This window comes from Lethenteron reissneri, chromosome 19 (assembly GCF_015708825.2).
Source record: "Lethenteron reissneri isolate LAM-NWPU_2019-01 chromosome 19, ASM1570882v1, whole genome shotgun sequence".
Classification (NCBI taxonomy): Eukaryota; Metazoa; Chordata; class Hyperoartia; order Petromyzontiformes; family Petromyzontidae; genus Lethenteron; species Lethenteron reissneri.
This window is the reverse complement of record NC_083797.1, coordinates 6,577,207-6,598,025: the sequence shown is the minus strand read 5'-3', so window position 1 is coordinate 6,598,025 and position 20,819 is coordinate 6,577,207. Positions and strand designations below refer to the sequence as shown.

The 20,819-nt window shown below is 45.7% G+C and overlaps 2 protein-coding genes across 2 annotated transcripts in view; both read right to left on the bottom strand.

The window, feature by feature from the left end:
* Window positions 1-20,819, bottom strand: part of LOC133344209 (microtubule-actin cross-linking factor 1-like) — a 151,372-nt gene that overhangs the window by 97,092 nt on the left and 33,461 nt on the right. Inside the window, exons 23-28 of the mRNA XM_061554252.1 lie at window positions 20,149-20,287; window positions 18,760-18,953; window positions 18,055-18,217; window positions 17,004-17,087; window positions 16,392-16,490; window positions 14,715-14,813 (exon numbers count right to left, since the gene is read on the bottom strand). Coding sequence (XP_061410236.1) covers window positions 14,715-14,813; window positions 16,392-16,490; window positions 17,004-17,087; window positions 18,055-18,217; window positions 18,760-18,953; window positions 20,149-20,287 — 778 coding nt within the window. The remainder of the gene's footprint in view (window positions 1-14,714; window positions 14,814-16,391; window positions 16,491-17,003; window positions 17,088-18,054; window positions 18,218-18,759; window positions 18,954-20,148; window positions 20,288-20,819) is intronic.
* Window positions 742-10,054, bottom strand: LOC133344210 (plectin-like). The gene is made up of 2 exons (XM_061554254.1): window positions 6,023-10,054; window positions 742-878 (listed from the first exon to the last, which is right to left on the bottom strand). Exon 1 carries the CDS (start codon window positions 9,942-9,944, stop codon window positions 7,506-7,508), a length of 2,439 nt encoding a protein of 812 aa, XP_061410238.1. The 5' UTR covers window positions 9,945-10,054; the 3' UTR covers window positions 742-878; window positions 6,023-7,505.

The following is a 20,819-nucleotide window of genomic DNA, read 5'->3' as shown; positions in this document are numbered from 1 at the left end:
GTTGTGACACCTTGCTTGTAGGATGCCTTTAGATCCCTCCTCTTTACTTCTGAAATAATACTGGAATTAAGGATCTCCCAAATTGAAAGGGTTTTTCCTGCCAACACACCGGACGGTATGGTTAAAAATGGTTTCTTAAGAGCAATTTCCATTTGATATTCAGTGTATGTCTCTATTACAGTTTTGCCCGAGGCGCCGAGAAGCGTCGCTGCAACCTGGCTGTATCTATCGCCAGGACTTTGTTGCTGCTCGCTTGTTTGGCGACTGCTGCTGTTGCTTTCTGTGTGAGTGACACCTGACCTAGTTATAGTGACATTGCTCTCGGCGACCTTGTCGGTCTTCATGGTCAGCTTCTGCAGAGCCTCCATCTCTCGCTTTTTGTTCTGCTCTAACTTTTCAAGCTCTAGTTTCCTCTCTTTTTCGAGACGCTGCATGTCCAATTTCTTCTGCTCCTCCAAAATCCGCTGCTGGTGCTCCAAGTCTCGGAGCCTCTGCTGCAACAGTCGGTTCTCCCCTTCCCATCTGCGCTTCTCCTCGTCAGACTTTTTCTTCTCCATGTCCATCAGCTCCTTCTGCTTCTGCTGTATTTCCGTCTCACTCTTCCTCTGCTTTCTCATGCCCTCCTCAATCTGCGCACGCAGATTCCTGTTCTCTTCCTCCTGCTGCCTTCTCTGCCGCGTTTCGGCCATCAGCAAGGCCTTGGCCTTGTCGAGTTCCTCCTCGTACATCTGTTCCAGCTTTCCTTTTTCCTCGTCGAGAAGCTTCTGCTTCATTAAGAGCGTCTCCCTCTCAGTCTTGTGCTTAAAGGCTTCTTCCTCAATTTTCTTGTGCAGCACCTGAGTCTCGTGAGATATTTGCGACTCGTCTAATTTAGTCCTCTGCGGGGGAAAAAAAATTGGCAAGACATATTTTTGTCAGGCCAAGGTTTCAAAATGCTTTTTTTCCCATGGCTCTTTCCCAGCAGGCAAGCCCTGTGGCTTTGATGAAGCATGCATATTGTAAATAGGGAGCAGTGGTGTTTCTTAAGTATGGATGTGAGGGAAATCTAGAAAACATGAATATTTTAAGACAATAATTACATGCTACTTTAGTTCAGCTTAATAGTGTGATTTTTAAAAAATATTATTGCATAGCATCCCAATAAGATGCAACGTTAGGTCAATGCTGGATGACACTGGGCCAACGTTGGTCCAATGTCAACCAATATTGGCCCCAACATTTGCATGTCTATTGCAATACATGATATTTAAATAGACTGCATATTTTAGTATATTGCCTTTACAATTCTAAGAACGGTATAATGAAATATGGTTAGTTGTACTTTATGAACATGCAAATAATTATAGATGAAAGTGATTATATGCACTACATATAATGCAACTGAAAGAAGCCATGGGATTCATAATGTTAAAGAGAGCATGCATAAAATATATTTTATACACATAAGGGCTTACATAACTACACTCCATGTTTTTGGTATATTATGATATTTTAAGTATATAGATGTCTACAATAACAGGTAGAGGTCCTTTGTATTCAGAATGACAGAAGGTAAAAGGAAAAAAGTCAGGGTTTGGAAAACAAATAATGGATCGCAAGCTTACCAAATACAGAACGAGGAAATAGAATATATATAAATAGTAAAATAATCCCAGCGGAAGGTATGGATTTTCCAGAAAAGTTACAGCCACCAAGCAGAAAAAAAAACTAGAAAAAATAAAACCTTCAGGGGATATAACACGACTGCATGTGTATAGAATGTTGTTATATCCTGCGGCGTTAAAACTACGAGGTATGATAAAAAATTAAGCACCCACCACCAAGACGGAAAATTACAAAAAGTCAGTATTTTTAAGGCACACATTACTTTTTTTCCCACATTCGTAAGACCCATTTGTCCAGCTAGTTAGCTTTCTTTTCTTTTTGAACACACGAAGAGGGCCAGTGCCAACCTGAGATAGTTAAATAAAACACAACTGTGACTAAGAGTAATGAAAATATATCCTCTCTCCACAAACAGGTATTTTAAATGCTCTGTCAAAACAGAGAGTGGTCACAGTCACATCAGGATAAGTGTGTTAATTTGTAATAAAACAGTGGGGTATAAGATAGCTGATGAAGTGAAAAACTGGCTTAGCCAAGGACATTATTAGCACGTTTGAATTGCATCGCGCTTGTCACACAAGTGCCGCGCCAATGTTAGGAAGTAATTATGATGTGGCAAAACTGTTAGAAGCCTTGGGACACAAAAGTTTTGGTTCATGCATCCTGCAAGGGTTGTGCACAAACAAACACGGATGTTTTTTTCTTTTTTTACCACCACCAATGTTTCCCGGAAAAAAAAAGTTGATAGGACAGAAAAGTTTTGAAAGGGAATACAAAAGGAACACATTCAGACCTGCACATGTTTGCCTGTTTTTTCTAAATTGGGATTGTGTAAATGAATGTGGGCTGTCCAAAAGCTTACCAAGTCAGACCAATAATATGAATACGTTAAAACGCATAACCTTTCTCAAATAAATTGGCCATTTCTTCCACGTAATTTTTGTAAGAGTGCATTTTGCATTATTTATAATTGCATATATTCTTTAGAATTGCTAAATTACCAGAAAATATCTGTCTCACAAATGTTATAAACATAGGAATAATCCCACTATATTAAAAATATATATCCTCTTCTACTGATACAGTAACACTGTCGAAAAACAATCCCGTCTGACTAAATTTCATGCCAATTATAAAAAAATTCATAATTATTATGAAACACCCTATGCACGACTTAGACGCAACTGCCAGTGTGCGATGGGCAAGATACCTCTGCCATTTTTTTTAAGTGCTCAAGCTCATCCACGATTCTCTTCTTCTCCACGTCGGACATCTCCAGCTTCCTGCGCATCAAGTCCAGCTGCGTTTTGAGAGCCTCTTGCTTCAGCTTCTCCTCGCCAGCGAGCCTCTTCTGACGCTCGGCTTCCGCTTCCGCGCTACTTTTCTGCATCTCGAGCAAGTCGCGCGAGCGCCGCTGCTCCTCCTGCTTCTGCTCAAGTCCCCTCAGCTTCTCCATTTCCTGCATCAGCTTCTGCTCCATCTCGCGCTCCTGCTTGCTGCTGACGCCCGGCTGCTGCATTCTCTGCTCCGACAGCTGACGCTTGCGCTCCGTATCCACCACAGTCTGCTTCAGCTTCACCACTTCCGACTCGTACTCTCTCTGTTTTCTGATGGCGTCTCGCTCGGACGCCTGCTTCATTTGCATCTCCTTCTCCATTCGGCCCTTCTGGTTCTTCAGCTCTTCGAGGTAGGCCTTCTGTTTCACGATCTCCTGCTCCAGCTTTGACTTGTCGCGGTCCGCCAGATCCACTTTCGCCTTCAAGTCCCTCGCCTCCTTTTCCGCCTCACACTTGCTCTTCTGTATCTGCTCCGAGTAGCTCTTCATCTGCACCACCTTCTCATCCAGCACAGATCGCTCTTTGGCCATCTCATCCAGCTTCTGTTTCAGCTGCATCTCCTTCCTTTCCATGGAAATCTTGGTTGCGGACTCCCGCATTAAAATGTCCTGCTGCGACTGCTCTCCCAGCTTCTGCAGCTGATGGTCATACTCCCTCTTCAATTCAGTCAAGTTACCATGCAGACTTTCGGCCGACCGCTTGCTGCTTAACAGCTCCTGCTCAAGATTCGTAATCTTTCTAAGGTACTCATTTTCCGCCCTCAGTTTCTCTTGTGTGAGCTCTTCCGCCTTGCGCAGCTTCTGTGTGAGCAGCGTGATCTGCTCCTCTTGGGCCACGATGCGCTTTTCCGCTTTCGCCTTATCCAGCTGCACCATGTGGATTTGATTTCTCAACAGGCCGAGCTCCTGCTCAGACATATTCTTCGACCTGGAAAGTTCGTCAATCCGCTGCTTAAGCACTTGCATGCTTTTCTCATCTTTCTCCTTGGCTCGGACGTAACTCTCAATGTCCAGCAGCAATTGTCTTTCCTTCGTCACCATGTCCATGTGCCGCACCGCCTCCTTCTGGAGAGCCTCCCTCGCCACGGCTAGCTGACGCTTGGCCTCTATTTCCGCCGTCTCGCGCTGGCGGAACTTTTCTTCCGCCAACGCCTTCTGGCGCTGCAGCTCCTGCTCGGACAGCTTGCACTGCATGCTCAGCCTCTCCTCCGTCCACGTCCTCCGGGCTACCTCCTCCTCGGCTCTCTGCTTCTGGGCCATGCTGTCCTGCAGCTCCTTCTCCCTACGCTGCAGCTCCTCTTCCAGCTGATGCCGGATCAAGTGACCATCCTGCATCTCTCTCTGCAACAGCACCAGCTGCTCCTCCGACACTTGCTTCCTGCGCTCCGTTTGCTTGCAGCACGCTCGCATCTTCTCCAGTTCCGCCTCCACCCCGTCCTTCTGGTTCGTCAGCTTATCCACCTGGACGCGCAAGTACTGCGCTTCTTGCTCAGCCTGGTCTTTCTGCCGCTGGACGTCGCTGGCGAAACGCCTCTGCCTCCTCAGCTCGTCCTCCGCGTTCAACTTCAAGCTCATTATTTCCATTTCGGCGGCCGACTTGATTGCGATGTTGTCAGCCAAAAGAGCTTGCTCGTGCACGCTGCTTGCCTGCTTGCTCCTCGACACGTCGCGGCCACTGGACAACCTCCGTCGCGTTTTGGTCGGCGAGTTCGGCTGATCAACGTTGGCGTGCTGTTTCATTTCTACTTGGTACATCTTTGGCTGCTGAAGAGGGCTCCCGTTGAGGACCTGTATCGTCTCCCGTCTTCCTCCGCCCCTTTCAGGTGACATCTCTGCCGCCATTTGTTGCTGCTGTTGCTGTTGCTGCTGTTGCTGCAATAGTAAGAATTCACACTGCTGCCGATGCCTCTGCTCCTCTTGCAGCCTGTGTTGCTGTTCAGTGTGACGTTGCAGGGCTGCTTCTGAAAGTTGTGTTTTCTACAATAGAATTAAAGTGACGATCAGAGTTGAATTTTGGCACGGTGCATCATCTTGAAGGGGTGGCGACAGGGCAAGAGGATTTGCAGAGGCAGTGCAGCTTTCAGCCCAGGGCAGGATGCATCATGAGATGCATCCTTTGCAAAAAAAGCAAATGTCAGCAAGGCCATTTCCCTCCACCACCAGTTGAACAAGCTAGTAATGAATGCCCTGGAATGAACATTCATTGGCACAATGATTCATAGAATCATGTCCTAAAGGCATTATTCATCTCTTGCCACTTTGATGCAAGACTGGAGTTTTTCCATCATTTCCAAAATCATGCAAAATAGCTCAAACATTTTCAATACTGTAACTCTTGATCAATAATTCGGAGTTGTTCCATTTCAAACCCTACAATCGTTCATCATGGGGCCATAACGTGAACTACTTAGGAATGAATGGCTTGTGATGTTTATCCAGGCATACGCTTGTAAGTATTGTGTAGAATACAGAGTTAAAGAAACGGAATATTATAGCAAAGTAATCTGCCTATTCTCATAGAAGACAAAAACTTGCTTTAAAAGTAGTCAGGCAAACACGCTCACTTTCACAGCGATAAGAACGGATGTCATGAGGCAAATAATCCTAAAAAACAAGGCAACGATTGGTGGTAAAAAAAAAAAGAATAAGGTGTAGTCACCCGCAACGATGACATGTTTAAAACAGTCCCAGGTGTGAAAATGTTAACTTTTGTTCTTGAGGTGTGGAATAGTTATATATGTAAAACGGCATGGCTAACGTTTGTCAATATGCAAGTGCAGTCCCTGCTTCCAGTGTGGAAGACAAAACAATAGGTGAAGCTTGGTGTGTTTTAAAATCACACAGACGAAACACAACACGCACAAATACAAGATCAAAGCTATGCATGCATAGGGAGGGCTTGGTGGCTTTCAGAATCATGTCAAAAAGACACTAATCAAATGTAATAAAATGGCAACGCATGAAAAAACGACCCTGACTTTCACCAGTAAAATATACCTTCTGTGTGACGAGAATATTCACGGTATTCATACGACTGCAGACCACACGTCTACTTAATGTCAAAGATGACCACACCAATACCTCTGTAAATTTGGTGTCTGCGATGGGCTCCGTCTGACCACCTTGCGCACCCCCTGTTATTCGAAGTGTCGTCCTTTCGGCACCCACCGCCAGTTTTACGATACTTGGGTGCGTCTTTGCGTCGACTTCAGATTGAGCCCCGAATGTGGTTGCTGTTGAATCGGAAGGTCCCATTTGCTGAACACTGGCATCAACGACAGGCCCCTGATCACAGCGAGTACCCGTAATTTCTGATTGTGAATCACGTGCACTACCACCCTCAGTGACCGTCATTTCCAACGGTTGTTCACCGACTAACGTAGTAGCGTCAACATATGTAGGCAGTATTCCCGTGTAGTCATTATGGGATTCTTGTTGTACTACAGTTTCACGAGATTTGTCTATGGGCAATTTTTCTGTTTCAAATACAGGTTCAGCTCCTTCCGTCACTAAACCTGCTTTATCGCCAGCCTTCAGATGATCACTCAAGCTAATAATTTCATCGCGTGGTTTCTTTTCTTTTTTTTCAACCACTCCACTTTCTGCACGGGTATCCATTGCCTCGAGTCTGGCATCACATTGATCTTCTTGTCTTCCACCGGTTATTTCTACATTTGATGGTTTGTCATCTTCAACTGCAATGAGCTCAACCTCTGCGCACTGATGGTCAGATGTTAAAGTAGTACCTCCCATTTCCAACGCATGACGGATTCCTCCCTGCTCAAGAACAACTGTTGAATTCTCACTTCTGCCAAGATGTTCTTCCCCTTCGAGCAGTGAAACCTCATCTAAGCCAGATGTTACATCCACAGACATATCTTCGATAATGAAAAGACCACGTGCTTTGTTCGCCGAAACCTCAATATTAAGTGGTTCTTCTTTTCTTAGCGTCTCATCTTGCACGCACTGAGACAAAACATGATGCTCATCCGTAGGCAATGTTACCGCATTGCTTGCACTAATCTCAGACTCTTTCAAAAAAGACCCATCAACTGATATAGGTTGACCAACAGTGCCTTCATCATACTCTTTGGTTTTTTCGTCACTTAACTCATCTCTTTCAGCAAGTCGCGTTGGCTTTGTTTGGTGCCCATTTTTATTTTCTGAACTAAAATCTCCTGGCTCGGTCTGGACTGCTATTTCTAGACATATCTTGCTGCCAGATTCAAAATCATGGCACGCGCTTGCTATCTGTCCCTGATCAATCTCCGCTTGGTGAATTATTTTCTCAGTGTCAACCATTACGCGGGGCTGAAGCTGCAATTTTCTGCCTCCCGGAATGACATCTTCGTCGCCTTGCTTCACACTCTCCCCCACAGACACGTGCGGAATGCTGTCCTCACGACGCTCATCGCTGCTCGATGTTGTTTTGTCTTCACCGTCTTGCCAATGCACACGTGAGCATTCCTTATCCGAAAGAAAAACGGTGTCGGTGCCAATGTTTTTCATTTGCTTGTGGAGGTCTGTCTGCTGCCCAGCATCCGTGACCAACGTCGGTGCTTTGTCAAACTGCGCTTTGGCATTCGCCGCCGCTTCCTGTGCCTGCGAGCGCTCCAGGGTGAGCTGCTCCACGAGTCGGCGGAGGCGATCCGCCTCCTCCAGCAGCGCTTCCTGACGCCGGTGCTCCTTCGTTTAGCGTCTTCTTGAAAAGCTCCGACTCGGACACGAGCAGCTGCTGGTAGCGCTCTTTGTCTTCGGCCAACGCTTTGAGATTTTCTTCCGCATTCTCTTGCTGTCTCTGCACCGCCTCCGTCTCTTGCTGGAGCCGCAGTCCTTCCAGGATTGCCTGGAGCTTCTCCTCCTCCATCCTCCCCGTAAGCTCTCTCTGATTTTGCAATTCTTGCTCAGATTTCCTTTGCAGCCTGGCGGATTCGTCCGCCTCTGCACGGAGATGCTCTGCTTCCATCGTGGCCACCCTCAACTTTTCTTCTTCTCCTAGCAGTAGCACACTCTTCTCTTCTTCGGCTTTTTCATGAAGGTTCTTCATTTGCTCATCGTTGTTGTGCATTTCAAGCACCTTTTGCATCCGAGCTTTAAGATCTGCCAGCTCTTCTTCCACAATGCTCTTCTGATGCACGGCCTCTGCTACTTCAGCTTTCTGAGAAATCAGCTCTTCTTCTAGATCCTTCTTTTGACATTTGGTCTTACCCAACTGGGAGCGTAGCTCGTTCAATTCTAGTTCAGTCGACGCCCTTTGGTTGTCCGTCTCTTGAGCAATGCGTCTTTGTCGTTCAATCTCAGCTTCCGCGAGTGCCTTTTGCCGCAGGGCCTCGGCCTCAGCATCCGCACATCTGCCCGCGTTCTCCTCCGCTTCCTTTCGACGCCGTTCGGCCTCCTCCTGAGCCTGAGCAGTATGCACGGCAGAGTCTTCAGCCTGAGCTTTCAGGCGCCGTGCTTCTTCAGCCTGCTGTTGAAAGAGAAGCAGTTCCATCTCCGCCCGCTTCCTCGCGAGGTCTGCCTCCGCAGCAAGCCTCTTGGCTCGGCTGGCCTCCTCTTCAATCCGCAGAATTTTCTCTTTTTCCTCAGAAGCCAATTTCTCACTTTCCGCGCACTTCATTTCCAGCAGCGCCAAACTGGCCTGCGTTTCCGCCTCTATTTGCGTTTGAGCGGCTTCTTTTGCCAACGCGATCTGTCTGACCGCTTCCTGCTCAGACTGCTCTTTCAGAATCAGTGCCTCGCGCTCCCGTTGCCTGAGATTTTCAAGCTCGTCAAGCGCGCACCGACACTGCTGCGCCGCGTCTCGTTCAGCCTTCATCAAACGCTGGACGTGATCCTCAGCTTCTCGTTTCTTCCGGGCCTCCTGCAGGGCAAACTGTCTCTGCTGTTGCGCCTCCAACTCGGCCTGTTCCTTCAGCCGTGCAGTTTCATCAGCCAATTCCTTCAGCTGCAGGAGCTGTCCTTCCAAATTAACCCTTTCCTGAAGAGTATCATCCACCTTATTTCTTAGCAGCTGGATTTCTTCTTGTATTAAGGTTCGCTGGAAACATGTTTCTTGAACGATGACCTGCTGTTTCCTTATCTCGTCCTCAGACTGCAGTCGCATTTGCTCCTTCTCTTCTTCTATGGCCTTTTTTTCTCGGGCTGCCTTTTCTTCAACCAACTGCCTCTGGTATGCCTCCTCTTTGGCCAAAACCTTCAGCCTCTCTGCCTCCTGCTCTTTTTCCTTGAGCGCCAGCTCCGATTCTTCCTTGAGTCTGCATGCCTCCTGAATGGCAGCCAACTTATCTCTGAACATTTGCTTTGCATCTTCCCTCTGCTGAGCCAAGGCCGCCTCTGCTTGGAGGCTCTGTTGCATTGCTTGCTCAGCCAGAGCTCTCAGTTGTACAGTCTCCTGTTCCATGTCCTTCAACTTTGCGACCGCTTCTTCCTCAAGGGCCTTCTGCATCTTACTAAATTCCTGTTCTGACCATCTCCTTTGATCGTTCTCGTTACGCAGCTTGAGTTTAATGAGCTCCTGGAGCTGCGCTTTGACTTTAGCGAGCTCTTCCTCGAGGATTCTTTTCTGACGCACCGCTTCTGACGCGTGAGCCCTGGCGCGCGTTACCTCCTCTTCCAGGAGCACAACGTGCTGAGCATTTTCTTCCATGCACGTGCGCAAACGCGCAAGTTCCATCTCCGCCAAACGTTTCTCGTTTGCGGTTTCCGCGGCCAATTTTCTCATTTTCTCCAGTTCGTCTTCGGCGTGCCGTTTCTGCCGGAGAGCCGCCTCCTCCGATTTGGCGCATTCCTTCGCCTCGTGTTGAGCGAGTGACTTCTGGCGCTCGGCCTCCTCCTGTGCACGAGCTCTCTTTTTAGCCGTCTCCTCTGCCAAGACTTTAAAGTGAAGCGCTTCATCGGTCCTTTGCCTCCACTTCTCCAGCTCCCTCTCGGCTGCATCACGACAAACTTCTGCCTCCTCGGCCCACTTTTTGCACCGTTCCACTTCGGTGATCAGCGACTTCATGATTTTTGCTGTTCCATTAGCAAGCCACCTTCCTCGAGCTCCTCGTGAAATGATGAATGCTTCAATTTTATTTCAGCTTCTTGTTTGTGCTGTTCAGCTACTTTAGCCAATTCCCCTTGTTCTCTAGCCTTGGTCTCAGCCATGTCATGGTGTTTTTGAGCCTCTTCAACTTCCCTGCGCACTTTGTCGAGTTCGTGGAGGGCAAACTGTGTTTGACGAGCCGCTTCTTGCTCTGCTATGGCCTTCGCTCTCAGTTCTTGCTCAGCATTGTGCCTCTTACAGGCTTCCTCCTCAGCCAGGTCCTTCATTTTTTTAGTTTCCTTTTCGGTACGCAGCTTCTGAAGCGCTGCATCCTCCGCGGCCATCCTGAGGCGCATGACCTCTTTCTCGAAGGCCTCTTTCTGCAGAGACAACTTCTTGAGCTCCTGCCTGAGGCTCTGCACTTCCAGCTCGGTTTGCTTCTGCTGCAAGAGAACGTCCTGAACGATCGTTGTCTGCCGATCGATTTCCTGCTCCGTCTGCCTCTTGAGCTCCATCAGCTGGCGCTCAATAGACAGTTTTTGCAGCGTCACCGTCTCCGTGTAGGAGAGGCGGTTCTGGGTCTCTCGGTGCATCTGCCGGCGCAGTTTGTCAGCCTCGGCCTCAGCCTGTGCTTTTTCCTGGGCATAGTTTTGCGAGATCTGCTTTTGTTTCTCCAGCTCGGCTTCCATCTTCGCTTGCTTTCTGAGTGTTTCTCGCGCCGTTTGCTGCCTCATCTGTGCCTGCTTTGAGCCAACCCCGCACACCGCACGCACACAGAATCGCAACCAAGAGGAAAGAATAAAGAAGAAAAGTGAGGGGGAAAAATTAAAGTGAAAAATGGGAAAAAAGACATTGAAAGGGGAAGAAAACGGTAATGAAATGTAGAAAACAAGATATTAAACACTGGGGTATTAAGGGGTTAAGAAAAAGCAGTGAAACAAAATGTTATGGAGTCACACATGAAGAGCACACAGCCACACAACTTCTAGAATTTAGCTGCCATGGAAGCCATTAATTCTTCACGTCACACATGTAGAGTTTCATTTCAACGCAATGCGGGCAGTAGTCAGTGTGGCTGATGATTCCAAAGCCACTTGCATGGTGTTATGGCAGTCACACAAATGCCCCTTGGATAAAGGCTTTAGCAGCAATACAGGTTCTTCATCGTCGCTGGGAGCCGACTTGAAGCTGTGATGACCTCCACTGACATGAACGAGTTATCCGTGAACGCTTACGACTCCCGCTTCCATTCCCTCCGTTAAATATACAAAGATTCATTTATGTTCAAGATATGTTTCTGGAATTTAAAAATGTACACTTCAAAGTAGTCAAAAATTGCATTCGTAATATTTTTTTGCGAACGAATATCTGCACTGAAAGCTAATTAAAATGTGTGTAAAATAAATGTTGCTAAATGTTTAAAAGCTTACGATGATCGTAAACACATGCTTAAGTCATGCTTAACGATAGCTCCGATGCGTTGTCAGATTGTACAGCATATTTTTTGGCATGGTGTCCGACGTTTCACTCCCCATCCTGGGATCTTCTTCAGGAGCCTAACGGAGCGACTAACTTTCTCCCCCGATTACAGCGAGTGGCCCAATTCATTTCCCGAAGAAGCTCCCAGCACATGGAGCGAAACGTCGGATGCCAAGCTAACACTTGGTACGATCTGAGAAAACACAAATATAAAAGTTCTGTAGAAATCCTTAATTATTTTATGCGATGCTAGTTACAAAGGTATCTTTTTTTATTGAACTACTGTAAATTGCATCGCCTTGCTTATTTAGGCAGATACTCTGAAAGCCACCAGCGTTTACCTCTTAAATACAAAACAAAGAGACGTGTGTTTTTTGCAGAACGAGTAGGTCACGGGTGAAAGTTAGTCGTTTTTTTTCAAACATCAGCCAGAAAATAGGGTTACTGTGATGAGTCACAAAACACAGACACGTGCAGACACTCACTATTGCGTGAGGTCGCTGCAGAAAAAGACAGGAATTGTGTTAAACGCATGTAGTGGCAAACTCTGCACATGATCTCGACAACACAGAGCGAGCACATTGCCGATTGCTCTCCCCTGTATGAAAGTAATTCGAGTGAGGCAAAGGACATTGAGAAAATTAAGTATATAAAATGTCGTGCAATCGACTTGGTTTTTTGTTCTAGATCACTTCTTGTGATGCTGACATCATGTAAAATAATTACGTAAGTTAATATGTTATTCAAAATTACTGTATGTGCAATGAGTTAAAGAGGAAGAAAGGGACATGGCATCACACGGATGTCAAACTACAAAATGGATAATATATCCTATTTACACACAAACACACACTTGCAAATGATAGTGAAAATCCTGGAGAATAACCAAGTGTTAGTGCAATGAAAAGCAATCTACCAATAATCTGGAAGTGTTCAGTCAAATATAATGCCACGAAATAATTGTACTAGGTGACATGCCATAGGTTTACCAGCTCTTGGTGTTTACAAATACTGTAAAGTTCAGCAATTAAACTAAATAACATTGCAATCCATAACGAGCAATTAACAATGAAACGGTTAAAATGGTGTGATTCACCCCTAATCACTCCGTGTTCACGATCACCAATTACACATTGCCTTGGAAACATGGTAACGCAATGTAAAAATACAACTGAATACTTAATAGGAGAGAGAGAAAAACACCAAAGACAGGAAAACCACATCACAGATAAGACATTTGTCCACGTGTTGGCCATCGGCTGTAGATATCTTGTCCCATCTTCCATCGCGTTATCTTACCGCTAAGTTGAAGGAGCTGCAAATCACACTGTTACCTCGATAAAAAAAGTATACCGTTCCTTCGAGTATAGCCGACACCTGTGTTGCTTACTACAGGATGCTGCCACTACAAAATATTATGGGGAATATCTTTTGTTTAACTTGGCCTGCACTGGGATACCTTTCATAGCATGCAGGATAGTTTTTAGTTTTGTATGTTGGGCAATTAAGTGTATATTAGGGCTGCCACGGTACAATTTTTTTACTTTGTGATATTACATTTCATGATTTTAGAATCTCGATAAAAGTTTTCCTTAACCTTCAATCTGTATTTCACATCTGCCTCGTCTTATTATTGTGCCTTTATGTACTTCTAGCACAAATAAAGAGTGCTCAAAAGTTATTAAACTGCAGTTCACGCAAAATAAACTGAGCAGAAGTCGTTTTTATTCATTATTACTTGACAATGCATGATGCTGATGGCATTGTATAAACACCATGCTGTCAAGTTACGCAAAACACGTTTTATGAAGCAGCAATTGAATGAAAAACTACGTATATTTTTCACGTGAACGTTATAAATATTGTCAGGAAGTGACGATATTATTGTGGACTTGATATCATCCGATATATCGTAGCATTGCTACATACATCATGGCAACCCTAATGTATATATAGATTTATATTTCAGCATACACAAGTGAAGGCAAATAACGAAGGATTTTAGTTTTCGGAAACAATTCATCGCGCGCACGCTGTATTGTCCATCACAGGTCGTGTGCTGCAACAACGGTGCACCAGATCAGTTTGGTGGAAGAGTCTAAAGGGCTTATCGGGATGTGCCACAGTATTGCTTCATAATGCAGACAAGCAAGCATTCTGCAGCACAGCAAATGTTTGTTTCAAACGCAACGCATGAACTCCCACACACATACGAGCGCACACACGTACAATCAAAGTGAACTGAACAACAGTTCAGATCACTTCATATTTACATTTCGTAAATGTTAGTAGTGTTAGATACAAAAGCTGCTTACACAAACCACAAAAGTAACAAAATGTTTTTGCACGAAAAAACATTTATGTCGTTAATCGCTGCAGGAATCAACAGTTTCTCTCAGCATTTGAGAGAGAATCTGTTTAGTCAAAACAACACTGGTTTACTTTCAACCGAGTAAAAAAAAAATTTCAATATTTAGAATCTAAAATGACCATAACTTCAGGTCCGTTACTCAAACATTTAATGTCACACAATGCACACACTGTGCCTCACAAGTGGAGCACTGTAGTGGTCATGTGCGCTACATGTCAAATGCAGAACGAGATGTCAGAAACTAAATTAAAAGATAAATGAAGGAATAACATCGTGACTGGTTAACACTATTTACAATTAATGAGCCTTCGTCAAGATTCACGTAAAACTATTTTACATGGAGCCCATGCCAATTCCACGCACAAACAGCGATTTTTGGAATTAAACAAATCAGCAGACGGAACACTGTCCCATGAGCACTGTTTGTGGTTGACTGCCATCAATGTCAATCGATATGAACATACAGGCATTTCATAAATACAGATGGGCATAAGTTAGCAAGTAGTTCATGAAAATTCTGATGATGTTGGGTATAAAGCTGAAACATGCCAATATAGTAGTCATACCTATGATTATAAATTTACACAACCGAAAAAAAAATTGAGCACCAGAAAATTGATGGGGGAAATAAAATAAATGTTGAGCTATTCTGTGTTTTAACTGAGCACTGGGGAAGTTTGTATTCAGAGATTTTCCAAGGCGCCGAATCCAAATATGATCAAATATTTTTCATCATTCAAATTTTCGCAAAAATGTGACATTAATTGCAATAGTTGTGGGTAAATTCCCACCGACAACTCGAGTTGAATACAAGGTACATGCCTCTGGCATGACCCTGCCCAGTGTTGTTCGACGTCACCGCACGACGCGTCGTTAGTAAAACTCGTTAGCGACACTACCTCGTCGTCGCGGGCACGCCGCAGCGTGTCGCCGATGAACTTCTCGTTCTGTCGAGCCAGAGTAATCTGGCTACTGTAACGGTTACGCAGCTCCATGAACTGTAAGGGGGAACAACATTTCGCAAAGTCATTGGCGATCCAAACACGTGCGCAGCGGTCAACCGAGATGTACACAATCCGCTCCGCGAACGAGGAGCGTTCTCGCCGAGGGGGCTGGATTAAAGCAAAAACAACTTGCACAACACGAGAGTGTGATTAATGTCAACGCTGCTGTAGAGAAGTGTTGTTCATAAAGCGGTCGTGATTCAGGCTAATATAACTCAGACCCACTTTCTCATATATGCATAAGCCACTAGTTATCCAGATTCTCGTGGTAGAAAAACCAGCGCGCACAAATACGTCTTGGGCTGAAATTATTAAATACTGAAGCCAATAGGTGCATCAGTATCTACGTCGATTGCATGTCTGTCATAATGCACAGACATATCGTCAAGGACGTGCATCTGTATCAAAATAAAGGGCCACATTGCCTAAAAGGTAAAAGCCAATCTTTAACAACGAATATGTTATGGGATGTTGGCTATCAACAACAAGGCAACTCCTATGACTAATTGGGAATGGGACGCAAGCGTAGGATTGATCACCCTGTCGCTGGCCGCCTTTGGGGAGGGTGTATAGTGTGAAAGACCGAAACACCCTAGGAACCAAACGTTCACTACTGACGATGCGCTCCCCAAATTTCACCAGGCTCACTGTTAATGAACTCTTGGAAGTGATTGCACAAAGAATAGTAACATCTCATCCTGTGTTCTTGGAACCTATCAAGTCAATAATTTTCTGTTGAGAATGAAGGAACAATTAAGTCACAGGCGCATTTGGTGTTGAATATCTGTGATCCGGCACTTTTGGACGCGAGGGGCAATGGATCAAGTAGATTTTGACAACTCCCAAACCCACTGGGTGGAAGATGGAGCCCGGAGATGGCAGTGCCGCAAAAGTTTTTTTTTTTGCGCTATCCTCATGAACATATGTGGGTTTTCTCCGGGTGACTCCAGTGTTGTCCCACATTCCAACTATTCCTTGCAATAGAATTGGCCAAACATCCCATTGCAGGATCTCCGTGAAAAACAAAGAACGAAAGTCTTAACCCTTATGGAAGCTTTCCTGAACAAATAACTTTATCGTTGATATAACCTACTTAAGTGCATAAGAAGCTTGCAAAAAATAAGTTTCCCAATTATGCATGAAACACACAAAAATTGTAAGTTTTTCGTGTGCGTTGTTTACTGCGTGTTGTTTGGCATCATGCTTTGCTCCACTTGCTAAGAGCTTCTTCGGGAACTGAATGTAGCAGTTCACCAACAGTTTCCTTGATAATATAAATTAAGTTGAGCAGCCAATGTTGTGTTTCATCTCTTGTGCATACAAGATCAATGTAACCGACGGAGAACGTCAACTGCTTCATCCAGTTCCTGAATAAGCTCCCAGCAAATGGAGTGAAAAGTCGGACATTGTGCCAAACAACACGCGGTGATACATCCCGAAAAACACAACGGGGATCAGTACAACGCACAACTCTGTAAAACTACGCAATCGTGACATTGATACTGTAGTCCCCCTGCTTAATGCAAGATCCACTTTTGTGGCAAAGAGCCCGTGGCTCCAAATCCCTACTACCTGCTGCCCTGTGACATCAGCAGACGACTGCAGCATTCGCTTGCGCACAGGTGCCTTCTCCGCCATGGCCCTGTAGGTCATCAGCTGCATCTCGTAGTCCTGGTTGGAGAGAAAAAGGGGCAGCATTGGAATACTGAATGCAAACTGGGTAGCTCAGTACTCCCGTTATCACGGAGATGAAACAGCCAACGTGATAATGCGGTACTGGAATAACTGCCGACGCGATGCCGGATTTGAATGTTGATTTTATAAAAATCCCAAATTATACCAGGCATTCTAATGTTATAAGTAGATAGTCTGAGGCTAATCGTGTATGTATGAATGCACACACATACACACAAAACACTGTGGTAATTTATTTGTAAAGCCACATAGGCTGTATATCACGACTGCATGTCGGATTACTTAAATTTGGTGAGCCACTCTCTAAAAAGGACGATAGAATGCTGCCTAGTATTGGTAACAGAGACCTAATCGAGCGATTCCAGAATTAGTTCTGCCGAATCGTGTCACGAGGCCGCTCCCTGATATGTATTTACCTCACCGCCTCACTCCGGGAGCACACGTCGGACGAGCATGGTGATTTGAAAGCGGCAAAGGGTTAGAGCTCACCTTGACTCCAGTGCAGAACTGGTTGGAGTATTCCTGGCACTCGTTCAGCTTGGGAAGGTTCTTTTCCAACTCCACAACCAAATTCTGAAAAAAAAAACGCAGCCTCGCAATATTCGTGCGAATGCTTACCAACAATTCCATCTGGAGCACTTGGCCCAGCAAAACATTCCACGGCCCAGCGGCAAGCCCTCATTGCCGCTTGTTACAGAGGTTCACGGTTCTAGACCAGTGGCCACCCTGGTTGAAACAGCAGGGTCTATTTACCATAAATAAATAAATAGATGCGCCATGTCTGATTCTGAGTGGAACGTTGGAGTTCCTGTGACGTTACACGAAGAATAGCAGTCCATGTGTACAGGTACCATGGTCCAAATCAGCAAAATTGTATTTGTGATTGATAAGTTACTCAATGGGGAAAAACCACAGAGCCGGTACCGTAAACATCTAGTGCTGCACAGGGACAACTGCCACTGAGGGTGCCCTTGGCTAGACTGTAGAAGGGCATTGGAATAGCTCACATGAGGTGTGATGTAAGGCACTTTCAGTTCCTGAGGCATGTGAGCAAGCGTTCATTATCCTAAGTATAAACAAAATACACGAATGTTGACGTTGAAGTAAGGAAGGCGAACAAAGGAAAAAACAACAACCTGTTTAAATTTCGATTTAAAGCTTTCGTGACTGCAGGGATTCATCTTCTTGGTTCTTTCGGTAAAGTCACGTAGAAGGGAAGTAATAAAATAATAAAAATAAAACATAATAAAATAATTCTCACGACGTTTCGGCCACAACGCAAGCAGCCGTCCTCAGGTGAAGACCAGCTCTGTTGGGGAGACAGGTCTTCAAAAAAACGTCGTGAGAATTATTTTATTATGTTTTATTTTTATTATTTTATTACTTCCCTTCTACGTGACTTTACCGAAAGAACCAAGAAGAACAATCTGTTTGCTCATTATTTTATCTTAAGAAGAGCCAGACTACTTCCACTGATTTCCAGAGGGCCTGACACACATATAGAGGCCAGATCGAGTGGCTGCTCGTACACACAACACACCTGCTGCTGGTGGAGCTGTTCAGTCAGGCTGCGGCTGTCGGTGGCCTTGGCGGACTGGAGACTTTCCTGGAGCCCCGTGGCTTCTTGCACAAAGCTGTCCAGCCACACGTACGTCTCCGTGTAGTAGCCGAGCTGCTTCTGCAGGCCCTCCAGCTCCCGCGCTCTGCAATGTCAACGCGATACGTTTGCACAAAGGGCCGCATGTTGTTGTTCGGCACGATGCCCAGCGTTTCGCCTCCGCGTGCTGGTAGGTGAAATTGTTACATGCGCGCAACGCTTCAGCGGGCTATAAGCTGCGCGAATGTATGCGAGGCATTGACACGGCTGCCAAGCGGTAACGCCTTTCCCCGCTTGTTGCAGAGGTTCGCGGTCCGGCAAACGCCCTGGTCAAAACCGCGGGTGTATTTACCAAAAAAAAGTACATCTCTCCCCTCTGTTCCACTGCAGACGATCAAGATCCCTTTGTGAACGAGTAGGCCAAGCGTGCTGGCGGCGTCACAAGGCAAACGACTCGCAAATTACTTCATTGAGTCAAAACAAACAATTACAACATCGCCCTGCCCCCCCCCCAACAGGCAGTGAAACATAGCGCCCGTCGCGATCGCCTCGCCCCGTCTGTTGGGATGGGCCGTGAATACCAAACGTGCAGAGTTATTATTCCGGTCATTGTCATCACAACGACTAAAAGGGGGGCGGGCGGGGCACCTGGCGTCGATCTGGCTGTGGACGCCGTGCCAGCGCTCGCACAGCTGATCCGCCCTCTCCTTGAAGCGATCGACGTCCGGGCCGCGCTCGCTGTGGGCGCGGAACATGCGCTCGTTGACGGCGCGCGCCCTCTGCACCTCGTCCTCCAGCGAGTGGAACAGGTCCTGCTGCTGGTCCACCTCGGTGCGCCATTGCTGGCGGTGGTGGGGGACACAGACACGGTGCCGCATTTACAAAACTTGCGCTCTTGGCTATGTGGGAGAGGGGGGTGTGCTGCCGACAAAACAAGAAGTTCATCAGTGGCACGCTGCGGGCTGCCAGGATGAGGTAGCCTGCCCATGAGTTGTACTAACAACGCGTGCAGTTATGTTGAACAACACTGGCAGGGTCATGCCAGAGGCATGTACATATTCAATGGTAGTTGGAAGTGGGAATTGCCAACAAGCGGTTGGCGTCATTGGAATTGCAATACGGTGCGGCAGCTGAAACATCTTTCCATGGTCTTGCCCTCTCATCTCCTTCCATGTCCCCTTCTCATCTTCTTCATTTCTAATCTTCTCTGTCTCTGTCTGTCCCTCCGTCTCCCTGTGCCCAATCCCATGTTTGGCACTTATTCCTCCTTGCACCCCTCCACTGGAATCAACTTCTCTTGTACATTTCGATTTAAAGCTTTCGTGACTGCAGGGATTCATCTTCTTGGTTCTTTCGGTAAAGTCACATGTCGAGAAGACAGACTCTGTCTTCTCGACAGACCTGTTCTTCACCTGAGGACGGCTGCTTGCGTTGTGGCCGAAACGTCGTGAGAATTATTTTGTTATGTTTTATTTTTATCATTTTATTATTTCCATTCTACGTGACTTTACCGAAAGAACCAAGAAGACAGTTGGTAAAGTTTACAAAAAATCCTCTGCCGCTGTCCACCAAGCTGCATAAAGTTAGTGTACTGGCAGGTCATGTGCAGAGGGGTGAAGTGTGGGCGCTCCCCCACCTCGTCCAAGACGTGCGGCCAGGGTGGAAGAGTAGGCCAAATACCTATAGAGCTCCCTCTAGCAGAGGCCCTTCCTCCAACAGTGATGTGAGCAGGTAATTGCATGGCTACACCTGTGTCTGTGATAACTATGACTCCGGGTCATTTTTCAGGAGAATTCAGCTTTGGGATATGCGACCAATTCTTTCTGTTATTTTTTTTTTGCATGTGAAAAGAATCTTAGAGTGCTCGGAAAGAAAAAAAAACATGCGAACAAGGCAACAAAACTAGGAGGCTAACAACCTATGTCCTTACCAGCAAGGGATTGTGGTATCTGGAACATATTAGGGTTCAATCTGCGCGGGTGACGCAATGTAAATGCCAAAAATGGCAACAAGAAAAAAAACTGATCGATGTGTCACCTTGAGAATGGTTTTATAGCGCTGTATTTCCTGTGGGTCAGTTGGAACTCTTTCTTCCTCGCATAGCCTGGTCTCAAACGTCTTCACGAGAACTTCTGCATCTTGCACAGACTTTATCACCAAATCCACAGTCTTCAGCCTACGGGGAAAACAATTAAAAAAGCAATTATATAATAAAATAATTATTATATAAACATTTTAAGTTCATGTTCTCCATAAATAGTTTTGTAGGGTCTTTATGAACCCAATTATGCAGCATTTTTCCAAATCAGTAAATTATCATAAAATGAACGTAAAAATGACATTAAGTAAACACTTTAATTTTATATAGCGCCATTCAGACTAACAGCGTCCCATAACCCTGTACATCAATGAAATATGAGGACCAAATCCCATACACAGCCACTACCAAGTGAATTAAAACACCTACTTACCAAGCAAAATCAAAAAGCATTAAATTAAGACATTGCACCAAAACACAAAGAGCACAAAACAACAAAAAAACGTCATCACAACAAAAACATCGGTCCATTAAGGTCACGTAATAATAATGACATTTATAAAGCGCCAGATCTTGCAGACAAGTCAACAACTCAGAGGCGCGGAGCCAAGCTCAGGGCAGCTCGAAAGCTCTGACCAAACAGATGGAGGTCTTTAGATGTCTTTTGACA

Bases quoted from the DNA above. Each gene is read 5' to 3' on its own strand.
- LOC133344210 (XM_061554254.1), bottom strand. From the start codon at position 9,944: ATGAAGTCGCTGATCACCGAAGTGGAACGGTGCAAAAAGTGGGCCGAG.